Source organism: Montipora capricornis, chromosome 1 (genome assembly GCF_036669925.1).
Source record: "Montipora capricornis isolate CH-2021 chromosome 1, ASM3666992v2, whole genome shotgun sequence".
Taxonomy (NCBI): Eukaryota; Metazoa; Cnidaria; class Anthozoa; order Scleractinia; family Acroporidae; genus Montipora; species Montipora capricornis.
In genome coordinates, this window is record NC_090883.1 from 40,013,773 (window position 1) to 40,028,772 (window position 15,000).

At 41.0% G+C, this 15,000-nt stretch overlaps 2 protein-coding genes across 4 annotated transcripts in view; one reads left to right on the forward strand and one right to left on the reverse strand.

The window, feature by feature from the left end:
- The window catches only part of LOC138043811 (uncharacterized), a 14,009-nt gene extending 12,097 nt beyond the window's left edge, over nucleotides 1-1,912 (forward strand). For both annotated transcript variants that reach the window (XM_068890281.1, XM_068890288.1), the window contains 4 exons: nucleotides 567-608; nucleotides 696-876; nucleotides 977-1,171; nucleotides 1,510-1,912. In XM_068890281.1, the coding sequence (XP_068746382.1) occupies nucleotides 567-608; nucleotides 696-876; nucleotides 977-1,171; nucleotides 1,510-1,822 (731 nt within the window). In that variant the 3' untranslated portion in view covers nucleotides 1,823-1,912. The remainder of the gene's footprint in view (nucleotides 1-566; nucleotides 609-695; nucleotides 877-976; nucleotides 1,172-1,509) is intronic.
- Nucleotides 1,913-2,345: 433 nt separating this feature from the next.
- The window catches only part of LOC138043822 (amidase-like), a 12,754-nt gene continuing 99 nt past the window's right edge, over nucleotides 2,346-15,000 (reverse strand). The window contains exons 2-10 of one of the 2 annotated variants that reach the window (XM_068890301.1): nucleotides 13,447-13,552; nucleotides 13,221-13,350; nucleotides 12,651-12,963; nucleotides 8,509-8,709; nucleotides 7,564-7,638; nucleotides 7,066-7,231; nucleotides 6,453-6,515; nucleotides 3,421-3,708; nucleotides 2,346-2,936 (exon numbers count right to left, since the gene is read on the reverse strand). In XM_068890301.1, the coding sequence (XP_068746402.1) occupies nucleotides 2,740-2,936; nucleotides 3,421-3,708; nucleotides 6,453-6,515; nucleotides 7,066-7,231; nucleotides 7,564-7,638; nucleotides 8,509-8,709; nucleotides 12,651-12,869 (1,209 nt within the window). In that variant the 5' untranslated portion in view covers nucleotides 12,870-12,963; nucleotides 13,221-13,350; nucleotides 13,447-13,552 and the 3' untranslated portion in view covers nucleotides 2,346-2,739. The remainder of the gene's footprint in view (nucleotides 2,937-3,420; nucleotides 3,709-6,452; nucleotides 6,516-7,065; nucleotides 7,232-7,563; nucleotides 7,639-8,508; nucleotides 8,710-12,650; nucleotides 12,964-13,220; nucleotides 13,351-13,446; nucleotides 13,553-15,000) is intronic. The other variant, XM_068890310.1, reaches the window with a different exon arrangement.

The window sequence follows — 15,000 nt, forward strand, 5'->3', positions numbered from 1 at the left end:
TTTTGCATCTCATAGATATTTAAATTTTCAATTACAAACTCTGTTTTGATCAGCCACTCTACCTCACTGTGTAAACAGTCCACCCAGAAGTCAAAATAGATACGTTTCGTTAACGAAGTACCCGGAGAAAAACCTCTCGAGTCAGAGTAGAGTTGCAAGACGCCGCGTCAACCCTGGCCACATTGGCGGGAGGCCAATGCTCGCTCTCTCTCTCTCTCTCTCTCTCTCTCTCTCTCTCTCTCTCTCTCTCTCTCTCTCTCTCCTCTCTCTCACCAATGCACCATCCCTGCCGTCAAACGTCTCACTTCCTTTTGATCTCCTACACTGTTTCTCGATACATTTCTTGTTTTCTTTTCTTAAAGAGTCCTTCTATTACTTTTAAAGTTGAAGAAAGTTCTTCTATTACTTTTAAAGTTGAAGAAAAAAACCCGGAGTACCCAGAGAACAAACTCAACCCACATATGACACCAAGTCTGGGAATCGAACCCGCGTCACGCTTCTCACTTCCTTTTGATCTCCTACGCTGTTTTTTAATACCTCCTTGTTTCCTTTTCTTACTTTTACAGTTGAAGAGAATCCCGTTTGTGACAAGAAGAAACTCTTGCTTGGTATGAATTTTCCGTCCTTTATTGATCACATTTTAACCGGCCTCTAGTTTGGTCGATGAATAATATTCTGTAGCTGTTTAATGGCAGGTTTGACGAAAGATTACGCTGCTAAGTCATGCAAAGAAATTAAACAAAAAAGAAGAGAAACGGAATCCGGTGTATACTGGATTAAGCCAGACGGAACAGATCCGACCGAGATCTACTGTGACATGGAAACGGACGGAGGAGGGTGGACCCTAGTGTACAGCTACACCTTTACAAACTTCCGGTAAATTTTTTGTCAAAGACTCATTTAATTTAGAGCTCTTATTACTGTAACATAGGTGTGAAACTCTTGTTTCCACCAAATGTTATTGTCTGTTTACCAGATATTTTCAATCCGGAACAAACTCGATCACCCCGCGTCCCAACTGGAGAGTCACCCCACACTACGCCAACATCCCTATCTCTACAGAGGCTCCTAAAAGCGAGACCGACTTCAACGCGCTGGACTTTAATCTTTGGAAAACACTGGGTCACGAGTTCATGGTGAAATCTAACATCAACCACCATATTGCTTGCAGGTGGGAATGTCTATTTATTATGAATTTACTCGTGCGCTTAGGTCTATGCATCGAATCAGTTTATCTTTTTTCAGCGGTAAATACTCAAATTGCAAAATCCTCTCCGCAAGATCTTAGGAAGAAGCGAGATCCTGGAAAAGAGGTCGCTTCACGTGACCATTTTACGGGAAAGCCACCAACCTCGTTGCCAGGGATTTTCTCCGCCGAGGAGGGGCCCCAGAAACGAGGTTGGAAAAGCCACACCCGTCAAACGCGTGCTGCATTGAGTAAGGCCAAGCGAGGTGTACAATATTTATTCAAGAAGATGACATTTATGATTGATGAGTTTCCACTTACAGGGAAGAAACAGGCAGTCTGGTGGAGTTTAAAGAAGGAAGTCTAAATTGCCGAATTCTAAAGAACATCCCAAACAAATGCCTGAACTATGTCCCAGACCAACTGATCTTACACTCTGCTGGAAACCCGGGTAGTTCTACTCTGGGACCTGATCTGATCCGCTCTAAAAGCACTTCCTTTCTAAAGGAGTACTATTACTTTGAAGCAAGCACTCGCACCGGAAACTGGCCAACCCATGATCCCTGCGGCACCAACAGCTTAAATCATCTGAAGGACGTACCCCGCCCTCGCGGTAATATTTACGTCCGAGGTTGAAGGCCCAGTCAAATCAGACCTCTTGTTTAAGCTTGTGTATACTTAGTGGAGATATTAGAAAGAAACCATTAAAGTATGTTTATCACTGTGCCAAGATGATTTCTTCCTTGCTCTAGAGAGCTCACAAAGCAAAGATTACCTGTAACCCATGCAATACTATTTTGGTTAAAGGCGTTAACCCTTTCATTCCCAAGATTGAGATGCTCATTCTCTCAACTAGTACCATAGATTTCTTTGTTGGGTTGTCATGAGAATTTTGTGTAATAAGAAGGTCACACATTTGTAGCTGATGATATTCTTCATTCTCCATACCTGTCTTACTGGCATTTCATTGAAATTGAGGAGAATTTACATACCGATTACCCCTGTGAGTCAAAGGGTTGAATACTGAACATTTGAATTCTTTACCAAGAAGAGGAGTGACAGGTGATTTCCACCACACTGACTCGTATTTCCGAAGCCACAGTACTCAATCCTCCATCATTCAAATGTCGATGCTACACCATACAAAACACTACAAATATTTTGCGAACATGACAATTGAAAATAATAATCATTATCATCTGGGTCAATTTTATAAATGCAGGCAAATAAAATGGATTTTCTCATTACTTATACGGGCTATTTTATCTCACGGAAAGAGAACCCAATTTTGATACATCCAAACTACACTCTAAACGGAACGATCAAAGCTCCGAGGAAAAACTCCTAGAACTTCATATGCTATTCCTTACAAACTCGAAGAATGTTCAATGTTTGAAGTTGAAGTTAAGTGTTAATCTATCGAAAACCACTGAAGTCAACTGCAAAGTAAAACGACTTGTTTTTTACATAGTGAGAGTTACCGGCCAAGTTATCCACTTTTGGAGAAAACCATTTCTAGTGGCAATGTAAGACTTTTGTTTGATAATATGGGGTCAATCCTTGTTATCTCTAATATTCTCAAAAGCATACGCAACATTAAGAACAGAGGCCTCTTCAAACTTTCTTCCCACAATCATCATTCCAACTGGCAAACCCTCGCTGAAGCCTGCGTTGATTGTCAAAGCTGGGTGACCAGACACATTGAAAGGTGAGCAGTTCACAAGATTCTCCGTTGCTCTGTCCATGTACTCTGTCGATCAAAGGAAGGAAAAATTACCAAAGGCAGATCACATCTAAAATTCAGTCGAGTTTTGTTTTCAATCAGAGTCGCATATGATATTTAGTCACGTGTGTGTATTCAACCCGTTGGCCGTAGTTACAAAAAGTGACCGCCAGGGATACCCTGTTATGTTAACATTTTTCCCTTCTCTGGTATACTTAATTATCTTCCGTCATTTCAATGCCATCACCCTTTTGCAATGACAGATACGCAAAATGTCAGTATCCTACATTAACAGTCTAACTGGGCGTCTTATTTTATTTTGATAATGCACAAGCAAAATGAGTGACTTTTATGAGGTCTGAAATTACGGGTCTTCTTGACTTCATTCATCTCTGATGCGCTTGGGAGGTAGATTAAGAACGATTTTCAGATGGGAAAGGTTAATGAGTGATATCGATACTGTTATAAAAATTTAAACAACGTTTCATTTATGGGAAAGGCAGAGCCTAACCTTGCAAAGGAGGATTTTCTTGGGGGAAGACTGATGCTTTCTTTGGGAGTGTCGGTAGAATCAACAGGTCATACTTCTGCAGAGCTTCATCATAGGTCCTGCCGAGTACTCGACCCAAGTTCTGCGCCTTTCCGTAAAAGATATTGTTGTAATCTTTGCGCAAATAAGTCGCAATCATCCTGAGAAACTTGCAACGTTTTGACATGTCATTTGCATGACACTTCATGCCTCTTGAAACCGCTTCTTGTAGAGTGGTGTCATAATACATTTTCGCAGAGGAACCAAAACCTGATAAAACAAAATTGGATGCAAAACATCATTTGATTCAAAGAGGTGGGAATCGCCTTTCTAGTCACTCGCAGATAAAATGGAAACTGTAATGAACTACTTTTCGTAGGAGAACCACAAAAATATTGCCTACAAGCGAAAAAAAAAAAACCGCTCTTGACGAGTCGGGTTTGCAATGGAGCTACTCTATGGCATTAATTATCGCAAAGGAAAGTCGATTTGTACCCAAATACCAAGGCGAATGGTTGATTCGTACCCATTTTGTTTGCGGTGGAAATTTGTTTTTATTAACCAAAACAGCGTTCAACTTTCTCACATTATACTTGTGACGTAACATCTCGCAACGTTTTTGGCCGTTGCAAGATATGTCACATATTATTGGACCATGATACGTGCAACTTGTATCGTAATGACGTTACGAGCGCCTTTATTCAGCGGAAAATACGTGTAGACCGTGGAGGCAAATTCGAAAGTTTACAAGACCTGTTTCAAATACGTAAGTAATATATTTACTACAGCTAATTCGTCATTCCAAAAATAAAATACTAACACATGCATCGGTGAACACTTATAGCGTTAAATATGACAATAATAGAATAAAGGTCGGGTGCAAATGAATCGACTCAATGTTGAATAGAGAGAGAACATGGCAACGTAAGAGCTCAAAAGGTTCTTGCATGTGCATTATAACAGCGATCATTAAAAAATCGTATCTACGCAAACATATTGTTTGTAAACTCACAACTTCTCAATAATTCTCGATACAAGAGAAGCTATGATCCTCGCAGTTATGAATGCAATTTTAGCAATTGTAGTGGGAAAGCTCGGGGATGGAGAAAAACATCCAGTTGCTGGCTGAAATCGCAAAGACTCAACCCCAGGCCGCCTGTATTGCCAAGAGTCAACCCACTGCCGCATACATTGTCGAGGTAAAGCCCCACCTCCTGCCGATCGACAATGACGTATGCGACCCAAGATCCACTGTCAAAAGCCCTGAGGCTAGGCTTGACACAAAGGCAGGAAATTTCTGGTCACGAGGAGTTATAGCATTCTTCGATGTACATGTGTACGTGTTACGCATGTGAACTCAGCGTGTAAGCAGAGGAAATCCACAGAATCGATCTTCGAGGAGCATGAGAAAGAGCAGAAAAAGAAGTACCAACAAAGAGTTATTGACGTAGAAATGAGATCGCCAAACCCCCCCCCCCCCACCCCCCCGGTTGTTGGCACAAACTGGAAATGGGGAAAAATGAAAACTTTTCCTGAGCAACCTAGCGGCAGACTTTCCCGTAAGAACGGCGAGCCTCGTAGTCTCATGCTAGTGCCATATCTTGGCTTAGAACACGCATATCTTTTGAAATTCTAAAGCTCAGCTCAAACGGTCCACAGCAGAACCTTTAAAGGTAAAGTCACTTTATTTAACGTCAGTAGTTCCTTCAGTTACGAAACTGGTATCAATAGAATCCGACGGTGCAACCTTTACTCCCAACCCTCCCTTTGTCAGTGCTCCGTTTTACGGATATTTAAAGCTATAGCTACACGGATCAGAGGAAAATCGAAACAGACGTTGAAGTTACTGAGGATCGAACCGGGTAACTCCCGCTCCGATAGCCGCGCACTAACCAACTGAGCCCTGCTCCTTTTAGGGTACTGAGCCGAAAAACCAGGACAGGAGACATTTGATAATGAGCTATTTTTTAAATTTTGAGCGAATGTGAGAGAATGTTTTAACATTCACCTTTCATTTAATATGTGTTAAAACATTCTATCACATTCGCTCACTTTGGTAGTTCGTTGGCCGCATCGTTCAATGATGCTTTCAATGTGACTGCGTGATGCAGTTATGAGCTATGGTGTCAGTCGATATTTGACTCTGTGGCTGCGTGATGCAGCTCGAGTCAAATACCCACATTTCACCCTTGCTCACCATAGAGTTTCCAGTAGCTCAGTGGTTAGAGCATCCGTACTAGATCACGGAGGGTCGTGGGTTCGAATCCCATCTGAGGCTCAGATTTTTCCGAGTTCCCAGTGGGTTCAATTGTAACACCTTTCATTTGATATATTTTTTAAATTTTGTCTTATTAAAACCCATAACTTGGTACCTCTTAGGGGTAAAAAAAATTTCATGCCACGCCCGCAAGACAGGATCTTGGTACCTCTTAGCGGTTCTTTTCAAAATTTGCGATGAGCACCCCGACCTTTTTATATGGGAGTCCCCCCTCCCCTCCGGGGAAGAAGCCTGAAAAATGCAAGACTTCTCTACGCAATTGCTAAAATAGCGTTCATAACTGCGAGGGTCATAGCTTCAGTTGATTTCATATGTCCGTAGTTCAATATATGATTCATTTCATATGGACTATCATTTCGTTCCTTAATTCTCAATACCTTAGTAACAAAACCCGGATCGAAACGCACTAATCACGGTTAAGCCGCGGCTGACAAGAGCGGAATTAGTAGCTTCTCCAGTGCATGATGCATCGGTAAACAGTTGTAGCGTTAAATATGACAAGAATGGAGGTTGGGTGGAAATGAATCCTTAAGGTTGAATAGGCTTGTAAGCATCAACTATATGTTGGGTACGAATTGTCTGAAATTGGGTGGGTACGAATCGACTTGGATTCCACTGAAACAGCCGTTTTCTGGCAGTTTGCGCCTGCAGAATGTAGTTTTTATCGGTAGCAATAAGTGATTGAATTCATCAGCACCCAAAATCTTCCTCTGTGTTTACATGACAAGCTTCTCACCAGCCCCTTCCAACATCATTCGATCACCTCCAATCTGACTAATGACACCACAGATTTCAGATCCTTGCATATGGAAGAAACGAAAAAAATCCAGTTTGAGTTGCGAGAACTTAGCGGGGGGTGGGGGGTTTGAGGGATTGCTGGCATAGCGGTGAAATCACTCACCTCCCACCAATGTGGCTCGAGTTTGATTCCCATACTCGGCATCAAATGTGGGTTGAGTTTGTTGGTTGAGAGGTTTTTCTCCGGGATGTCCGGTTTTCCCCTCTCCTCAAAATCCAATGTTTGATTTCATATCTATGTTTAGTGTCCACAATGCTAGAAGACTTGACACTTAAATGAACTTCGTCAATTTAAGTTCATCATTAACAGAGAGAAAGCAAACGATTCCTATCAATTTTCGTATCTCAATGTTGCGTTCCTTCCCAAAGAAAGGGGCGTGCCACTAGTGAATATAAGTGAAAATCAGCAGTTCAGAACTTTGGATCAGTGTCACTTTACTGTTGGGGGCAGTATCAGTGTATGAAATGCAAAGATGGATGGATTGATAAAACGCATGCACTTGCGAAAGGATGGACAATATTGCTCCTGTATTGTGACCAACTTCAATTACCATCTGAATGCATTGGGATTGAAACTTCCTCAACAACGGCACCACACTTGGTGCCTAACAATTCAGCAGATTCTTTAACCAACTTGTCCACATCTGGTTCAGAACTCTTTAATCCAAATCCTTCCTTTAAGATTCCTATTTTCATATTGTCGATCTTTCCTGTAAGCTAGTGAGAAATACAAAAAAAATCATTCGATTCCAAACACTACTCTCACTGCTTTCCTAAAATCAAATTGACGTTTGATGTCAGTGGGATGAGTGTGAGGAAACTATATTGTTCAAGGTGTCGCTCTTGATAACTAGCTTGCATTGTTTATTCTTTGTAACAAGTTTTTCTATTTTGTTTCGCTAACCCTGTTGACTATGCTTTCAGCTGCTATTTATTCTATGTAAACATCTACGTGTAGTTGACTGGATAGATTGAAAGAATGAGCCCATGTATTTCTGTATTTATGAACGCTAATTTAAAGGACGGAAAGTCATCAAACTAATGCCTACCAACTTTGTGTACTCTGGAACGTGCAGGTCACATGGTTGTCTTGGATCCAGTCCATCATCATACCCTGCCAAAACCTATCAGAACAGTAAATCATAGTGGATTTGCGCATCTGAAGCCTTGGATTTAAGTTACAGTCAAGTCCTCAGAAGGAGGACATACAGTACATGTACTGTACATTGTTTTTAATTGCCTGTGTGTAAGTGCGCGTGAATGAAACATGATCAATGATACATAACTTTTTTGTTCAAAAGCACAGCTGAAAAGTTAGTAAACCTGAGGGACCGTGACCAGGAACAACTTCAAGAGGATAGAATGGCGCTTGACCCTGAGGTCTCCAGATCAATTGCCCTGTGCTCCTTCCTTATAGATTTGTAGCATTGTGCAAGCGATTGATTTCCTTCTTGCTATCCCATTCTTTTTTAGATCCCATATCAGGAGCCCATCTGGAGCGTGCAACTTCCATACAGCGTCTGTGAAACGGCGTTTTCACAAGTAGGTTTATTTTTAGACTAGCCCTTCCCGCAAATTAGGTCAAAAGACAAAGGCAGTTCCGGTTCGGTGACCCTATGACGTCAGCTTAATTTCTTGTAATTGGTCATCGGGCTCCTGTGGGAGTCTAATTAGCGGGGAAATTCAATCTAAAAATAACCTTACTTGTGAAAACGCCGTTGCAAGAACACAGTAGAGTTGTAGGCTCCAGATGGGCTCCTGCCCATATCCAGTTGACTTGCATGTCCTGAATACTGAACAGATCCCATCTCGGAGGTACATGTACATTGTACATGTGAAACAAGTGTCAACCAAGAGTAGATTACTACCATTATAATAAAAAAAAAAAAACCAAAAGCAATGTTGTCAGCACAAAAGGTTGTCTTTTTGAAGCCTACAATCACAAAAAATGCACCAGTCCTACACCATTTATTGAACAACATCTCTATTCCTACCTCCAACATTAAAGCTGTATCATAAACAGTCTGGCACATGGGTCCCGTATGATCCAAGGTGAACTCTATTGGCATAATGCCTGTGTATGGAACTAGACCATATGTGGGTTTCAATCCCACAATGCCACATGCTGCTGAAGGAATCCTGATAGAGCCTCCTTGATCCCCACCTGTTGCCATGTCAACATGTCCTCCAGCCACCTTAATTACCAATGTAAAAATACATGAAATTAACAAATCCTTTCATGGTTAGAAATTAAGGGAAAAAGCCCGACATGTTTATTTCAACTGAGAAGAAATTCACTTCCTTAATGAAGGGGACGTAGTTTTGACTGGTTCACCCATTGACTCCTTGGGTACCTTAGGGTGCCCCCATGGACGAGTAAAAGTCTCACTCCCATGGGTCAATGGGTTAACACTTAACCTTTCACAGTGTCAATCTTGTAATATCAACAAAGCTAATTTGCATACCTATCTATTCTTGTACAATGTATCATGGCACATGCTATTTACATTAAAATAGTTTCACAAGATGGCATTGTGATTGTGTTTGGTTTATTACATTGGTGACGAGGAAACGAAAACACCCTGCAAGAAGCAAAAACCACGAAGAAGGTAAAAGAAAATCAATTGTGGATAAGGAAAGGTAACCTTGAAGAAGATTTAAGCGAAACAAGAAGAGAGAAAGATACCGGTAGTACAAGTACATATACATCGCACCATCAACTTCGTGCTCATAGTAAATTATGACAACCCAAGGAACTTCCAGCGCAAGTGGTCCAGCAGATATTCGAGTCTCTACTGTAGACAAAACACTTTGTATTAATGCATTCAAGATTCCAGGTAATCCCTTAGAAGTTGGCTGTGCATGGCAAGAACGGCTTGAAGACTTTGCAAAAGAAGCAGCAAATTTTGAAATCAAACTAAGATGTTGAAGATAAAATGAATGCCCTCAAGATTTATGGCAGTCAAGAAATCAAGAAACTTGCTCGCAATCTCCCAGACAATGTTCCAGTTGAAGCGGATGATGAATACAAACGATTAACCTGCAACCTCAACAACCATTTCTTACCAAAAAAAAACAAAAACCGACCAACATGTATGACCCATGTTCAGTAAACATTGACAAGAATCAGGGGATTCAAAGTATTGTAAATTATACAGCGTGACTCTGCAAGAAAGCAAAGTACTGTGAGTTTGGCGATCAGAACAACAATAGAATTCTGGAACAACTCATACAAACAATCAAGGACAGTGACCTCATCAAGAAAAGCATTTCAAAAGAGGAGGACACTAGAGCAATTTATTGAGGAAGCTAGCCAAAAGAGGGCATCAATCAGCAAGTGAGAGACATGAAAAAAGACTAGTGACAAGATATGAAAAGTGAACCATTGAGGAAAGATAACCCAAAGAAACAGCAGGAACTCGTCAAAGGTACCCAAGTATACCTACTTGCACTCGAAAAATGTTGAAACACAGAATTGAAAATCCACCTCTTCTTCCTAAAACCCCTCTTCCAGTTCATAAGAAAAGGCTGAATGCCCCTCCCTCCCCTCCCCCATTTTCAATGTTGATACCCTTTAGTTTGAGCACCAAGTGGAAATGGAAGCAACTTTCCTCAGAGGAAAGAGGGGTTGGAGATGCACTGACGTAAATGACACGCATTGTACGGTTATCAAGAGTGAGTGTCTCGACTCTTTTTGTAATTGCTTGTCTCAATGGTTGTCGCATGTAATTCATCATTGCAACTAAAAGGAACAGTCAATAGGTTCGGCAAAGGTATCAATGGAAAGCAGAAAAATGGAGCTTGAACTGGGATAGGCATTATGGCGTCCTAATTGGGTTCTAATTGATAAAAATAAACTTGAAAATTAGTGCAAATTATGCATTTCTATTTATAATGTTACATACGTTGACTTAAATGACACGCATTGTACGGTTATCAAAGTGAGTGTCTCGACTCTTTTTGCAATTGCTTGTAGCAAGAAAGTACCACTACCAAGCACCCATAAACAAGAATGGAAGAAGAAAGAAAAGATCGTCAAGAATGGCTGCAGTTATTGCAGGAAAACAGGAATTCACCCCCCTGGATGCGACTTCAAAGTTTTTGGACAACAATAATTATTCATTAAGTGTGGAAAGTATAACCATTATGCAGTATGTTGCAGATCAGGACCTGACACAAAGCAAGAGAAAACACCAAGAGAAAGTCAAGAAAACATCAAAACCTGCTGTAGTGACCATAAAAATCAGAGATGAAAGCCTGAAAGACAAAAAGATACAGAGACTCTAGCAAAGAGAATCGCGAAGGGAGATTGGAAGAAATACAAATGTGACAAAGACCAGGAACCAATTTCCTTCTAGTGAAAAACGAACTATCCGTAGCAGAGGGACTAATCTTCAGAAAACAATGCATAGTACTTCCAGCAATTCTGCAAAGGAAAGTTATCAAGATGGGACAAAACCTTGGACACTTCAGAAAACCAAAGACTAAGCAACTCTTGAGAGAGAAAATTAATAATGGTTCCCTCTGATGAACAGCATGATTGATACAGCCAACAGTAAATGACATTGTTATGAGTGTCAAGTAGCAACAAAAGAGAAGAGAGAAGAACCGATCAAGACAACAAACCTTCCCGGCCACCCCTGGGATACAGTATCTGTGGACCATGTCAGATCATACCCAGATGGGTCATTACAACCTTGTGTTGATAGACAAAAGAACCAGATACCCTGTGGTAGAACCTGTACCATCGACAAATTTCAAGGTCAACAACGAGAAACTGAAATTTGCAACCTATGGCATACCAAAGAGAATAGAGACCGACACTAGACCTCGAAAGATTTCCAGGAGTTTGCTGAACATCCAGAATGTATTTGAAAAGCATAAGACCACACCGCCCCACCCAAGAGCAAACAGAGAAGTTGAGAGATTCATGCAAACACTAAATAAAACTGAACAGATCGCACCCCTACAAGGGAAAGACCGTTTGGAAAGACAAAATGCAAAGCATGACATGCCGACTGCATATAGATCAACACCACACTCAGCCACCAGGACTACAAGTGGAGTACACCACAATTACGAACCATTCTTCTAGGTTGGTACATACAGTAGAACACGAGGATCCAGGATCACAGCCAGATGCATAACAGATGAGAGAACAATTTGCAGGGATACCAGCAACTTCAAACTGATGAATGCAGTTATTAACACTGCAGACAACAAAGAGATAGGATAGAAGAAGGAGCAGGAAACACATCAGCCGACCTCTACCTTGATAGACTGACTTCAGAGTCAAAACAATAATTGTAGAGAAATTGACTGACTCAGAAACAAGTGAGCATGACATAAGTAAAGAAACCATTAGAGAGTGCCAACACACACACAAGGGAGCCACTGACTGAAGCGCCATCAGAGCTACACCGACCCCAGAGAACAAGAAGGAAACCCTCCCACTTAAAAGACTTTATACTAACTTAACTAATAAGAAAGACATATTAAAACCACTAAACTATACTTGTTTTGAAAATGTGACAGAAAGAACTCTTTTTAAGGTTAGGATCGAGGGATGTTATATCAACAGAGTTGCATACATGTACTGTACATTGTACCTACCTATTCTTGTATCACATGTTATTTACATTAAAAATAGTCCTACACAAGATGGCATTGTGATTGTGATCGGTTTATTACAACTCGATCTTGGCAGAGAAAGGGTTGAGTGGACCAAGATGTTGTTAAACTTGAGTTAAACTACAACATCACTTTCATTATAATTTGGTGCCTGCCTGACATTGAAAAACTCTACATACATGTACATACAATACATACATACTTAATTGACCGCTCCCCATAGGGGCTTTTCAGGGCCACTGAAACACAACAAAATGACAGAACAGAACAACAACAACAAAATGTTAAGAACCCCAACTGGCTGGAGGCAAACCTGAGTTGGCTTTTTACAAGTGCAGTTGGGAAGTTGAACCAGGGACTACCAGGATCAAATTCAATGAGAGGTTAGAAAGGGGCTTGAACTTGGGATTTCCGGATCTTAAAGCAAACGCCCTAACCGCTGGGCCACAATGCCTCCTAAACTCTCAATGATTTTGTCAGATGCATAAAAAATGTCGCTCCTCACCAATGCTGCAGACCCAGAGGATGAGCCTCCTGCCATCCTTGTTTTACTGTGAGGATTTAACACAGGACCTGTGACAGAGTTAAAGCTTCCACCACTGAAACACAAGTCTTCACAAACCGCCTTGCCAAGAATGCGTCCACCAGCATCCAATATGCGGGAAACTACAGTGGCATCGACATCTGGAACAAATCCTCTCAAGATATGAGAGCCATTCATCATAGGTACCCCTGACACACATGTGTTATCCTTGATGGCCACTGTTTTACCCTGAAGTTTACCGCTTGGTGCTCCTTTGATGTCACAGCACCAGTACCTGATAAACAAAGAAAGGTGTGCTGCATATTAACATGAATTACATTCCTAAATTAGTGAGTCTCTGATGTCATTTTCTCCTCGATCCCACTCTCTCAAGATTTTACACTGTTAGTAATAACAAACCACTAAATAGGATTCAATAAACACTGGTGTCTTCTTAAAACCAAGGCTTAAAACTTGGGTCGCTTAATTATTGTTTAGTTAACATATCGGTAGTTTTCAAATCCAAAGAAAAATAGGATAAGGATAACCAACCATGCATTGAAAGGATTGTCTTCAGCTGTTGGCCTGAAACCAGGTGTCCGGCGATATTTGACTGGCAGCTTGGGATCTGGTAACTCATACAATCGCTGATAAGTATCACCAAGAGTCTTGGCAATTGCATCTATTCAATGAATATAGCCCAGTCTGAGTTTGAACTTCATAATTTTTACAGAAGAAACTGTTCTCCTTTGGTTCAATTTGGAGTGTCAATACTGACCTCTGTACTCTCCAAGTTCACTCTCCTCAATGTCCCAAGCCTCTCGAAATCTCTGACAGATGCTGAAGGCTTGGTACTCGGACAGCGGATTCCTTGAAGAGCTTTTCTAAACGGGGAGTGAAAACAGAATCAGTGTAGTCAACAAATAAACTGAAACATCATCACAGCATGAGTCATCCACAGAAAGATGTTCTAAATGTCATTCCATAGGAAATTATGTCAGCTGACCCACCACTTGTTTGGTCAGTACAACATGTATTCTTGAATTTCTGTGTGGCATCAAAGAAGCTCACGCAATAACAAACCTATTTTTCTATTTCAATCGTCAATGGCCTGTGACTTCCATGAGTGTTACTTTAAATTGTAATAAATAAATAAATGACTAAAATAAAGAAACTTTTAAACAGAGATTACTAGTTCGCAGGCTCAACTACAGCAGTAAGTAACGGGATACTGTGATTTTGCCTCAAAATGAGCAGCAGGTACAAAACACAGGTCTCTGTTTACCAAAACAGAAAGAATTCTAAAGATCCCAGACCCTAAGACTCAAAAATGAAGAAAGTAACCCAAAACCCTCAATTTGGCTAACCCTAGGCCTGAAACCTAACTTTAGGCCTAGTTAGGCCTAGGGTTAGCTAAGTTGAGGGTTTTGGGTTACTTTCTTCGTTTTCGAGCCTTAGGGTCTTGGGGATCTTTCCTTTTTTCCTTCAGTTTGACAGTGTCTTTGCTTAACACCTGCCTGGCAAAATTTTGGGCTTCCATTTTATCCAAAGGCTGTTTACTAAATGAGTGTCAGTTTTGGATTTCACGGTTCGACATTACTCATGTTCAAAACAAACCGACTGGACGGTGGGGGGTTGGATTAGAAATGGAATGTCCCCAGCTCCTCGACATTGGTCGACTCAAGTCCGTTGCCTCCAGATGTTTCCAACTGCGCTTTTTTGTTCATTCTCGTATTCTGCAAGGCAGTAAAAACGTTCACTGCCCATTTTTTATTGTACTTGGTGTTTTTAGGTACGGTTTCAGACAGTAAGGAAATTTCTTCCCCTTCAGTTTTCGGCGGACGAAACCGAGCTGTTGCCATAATGGCAATTTTGAATATTTCTATTGTTGTCTCATGCACTATCTCCTGTGGGACGTACAGCATTTTGGCATCCATGTCCAATTAGCGAATCCCATAACAATACTTTGCACACTGTTCGCATTCAATTTTATGTATTCATTTCAAAAGCAGGATAAAATATTCGCGTCCGATCTGTATGGACGTTTACAATGGCGAGCCGATACATGTACGCCCATACAGATCTCCCGCTCATATTTTATCTACTACTTAACGACCTACAAGAACTCGAAGCCAGCAACATGAGGCCTATTTAACTTAACCCTAACGCGAAAAGGTGAATACACTCGCTAGCCTTTTTTAACGTTCACGTGTTTTTGTAGCCCACAATATGGGCGAAAACGTGCTGTATAAAGGGCCATTTCAAGACATAAAGGACATGTTCCCAAAGAGTATCTTTGAGTTTTCTTAATTCAAAATCTCACTGCTTATTT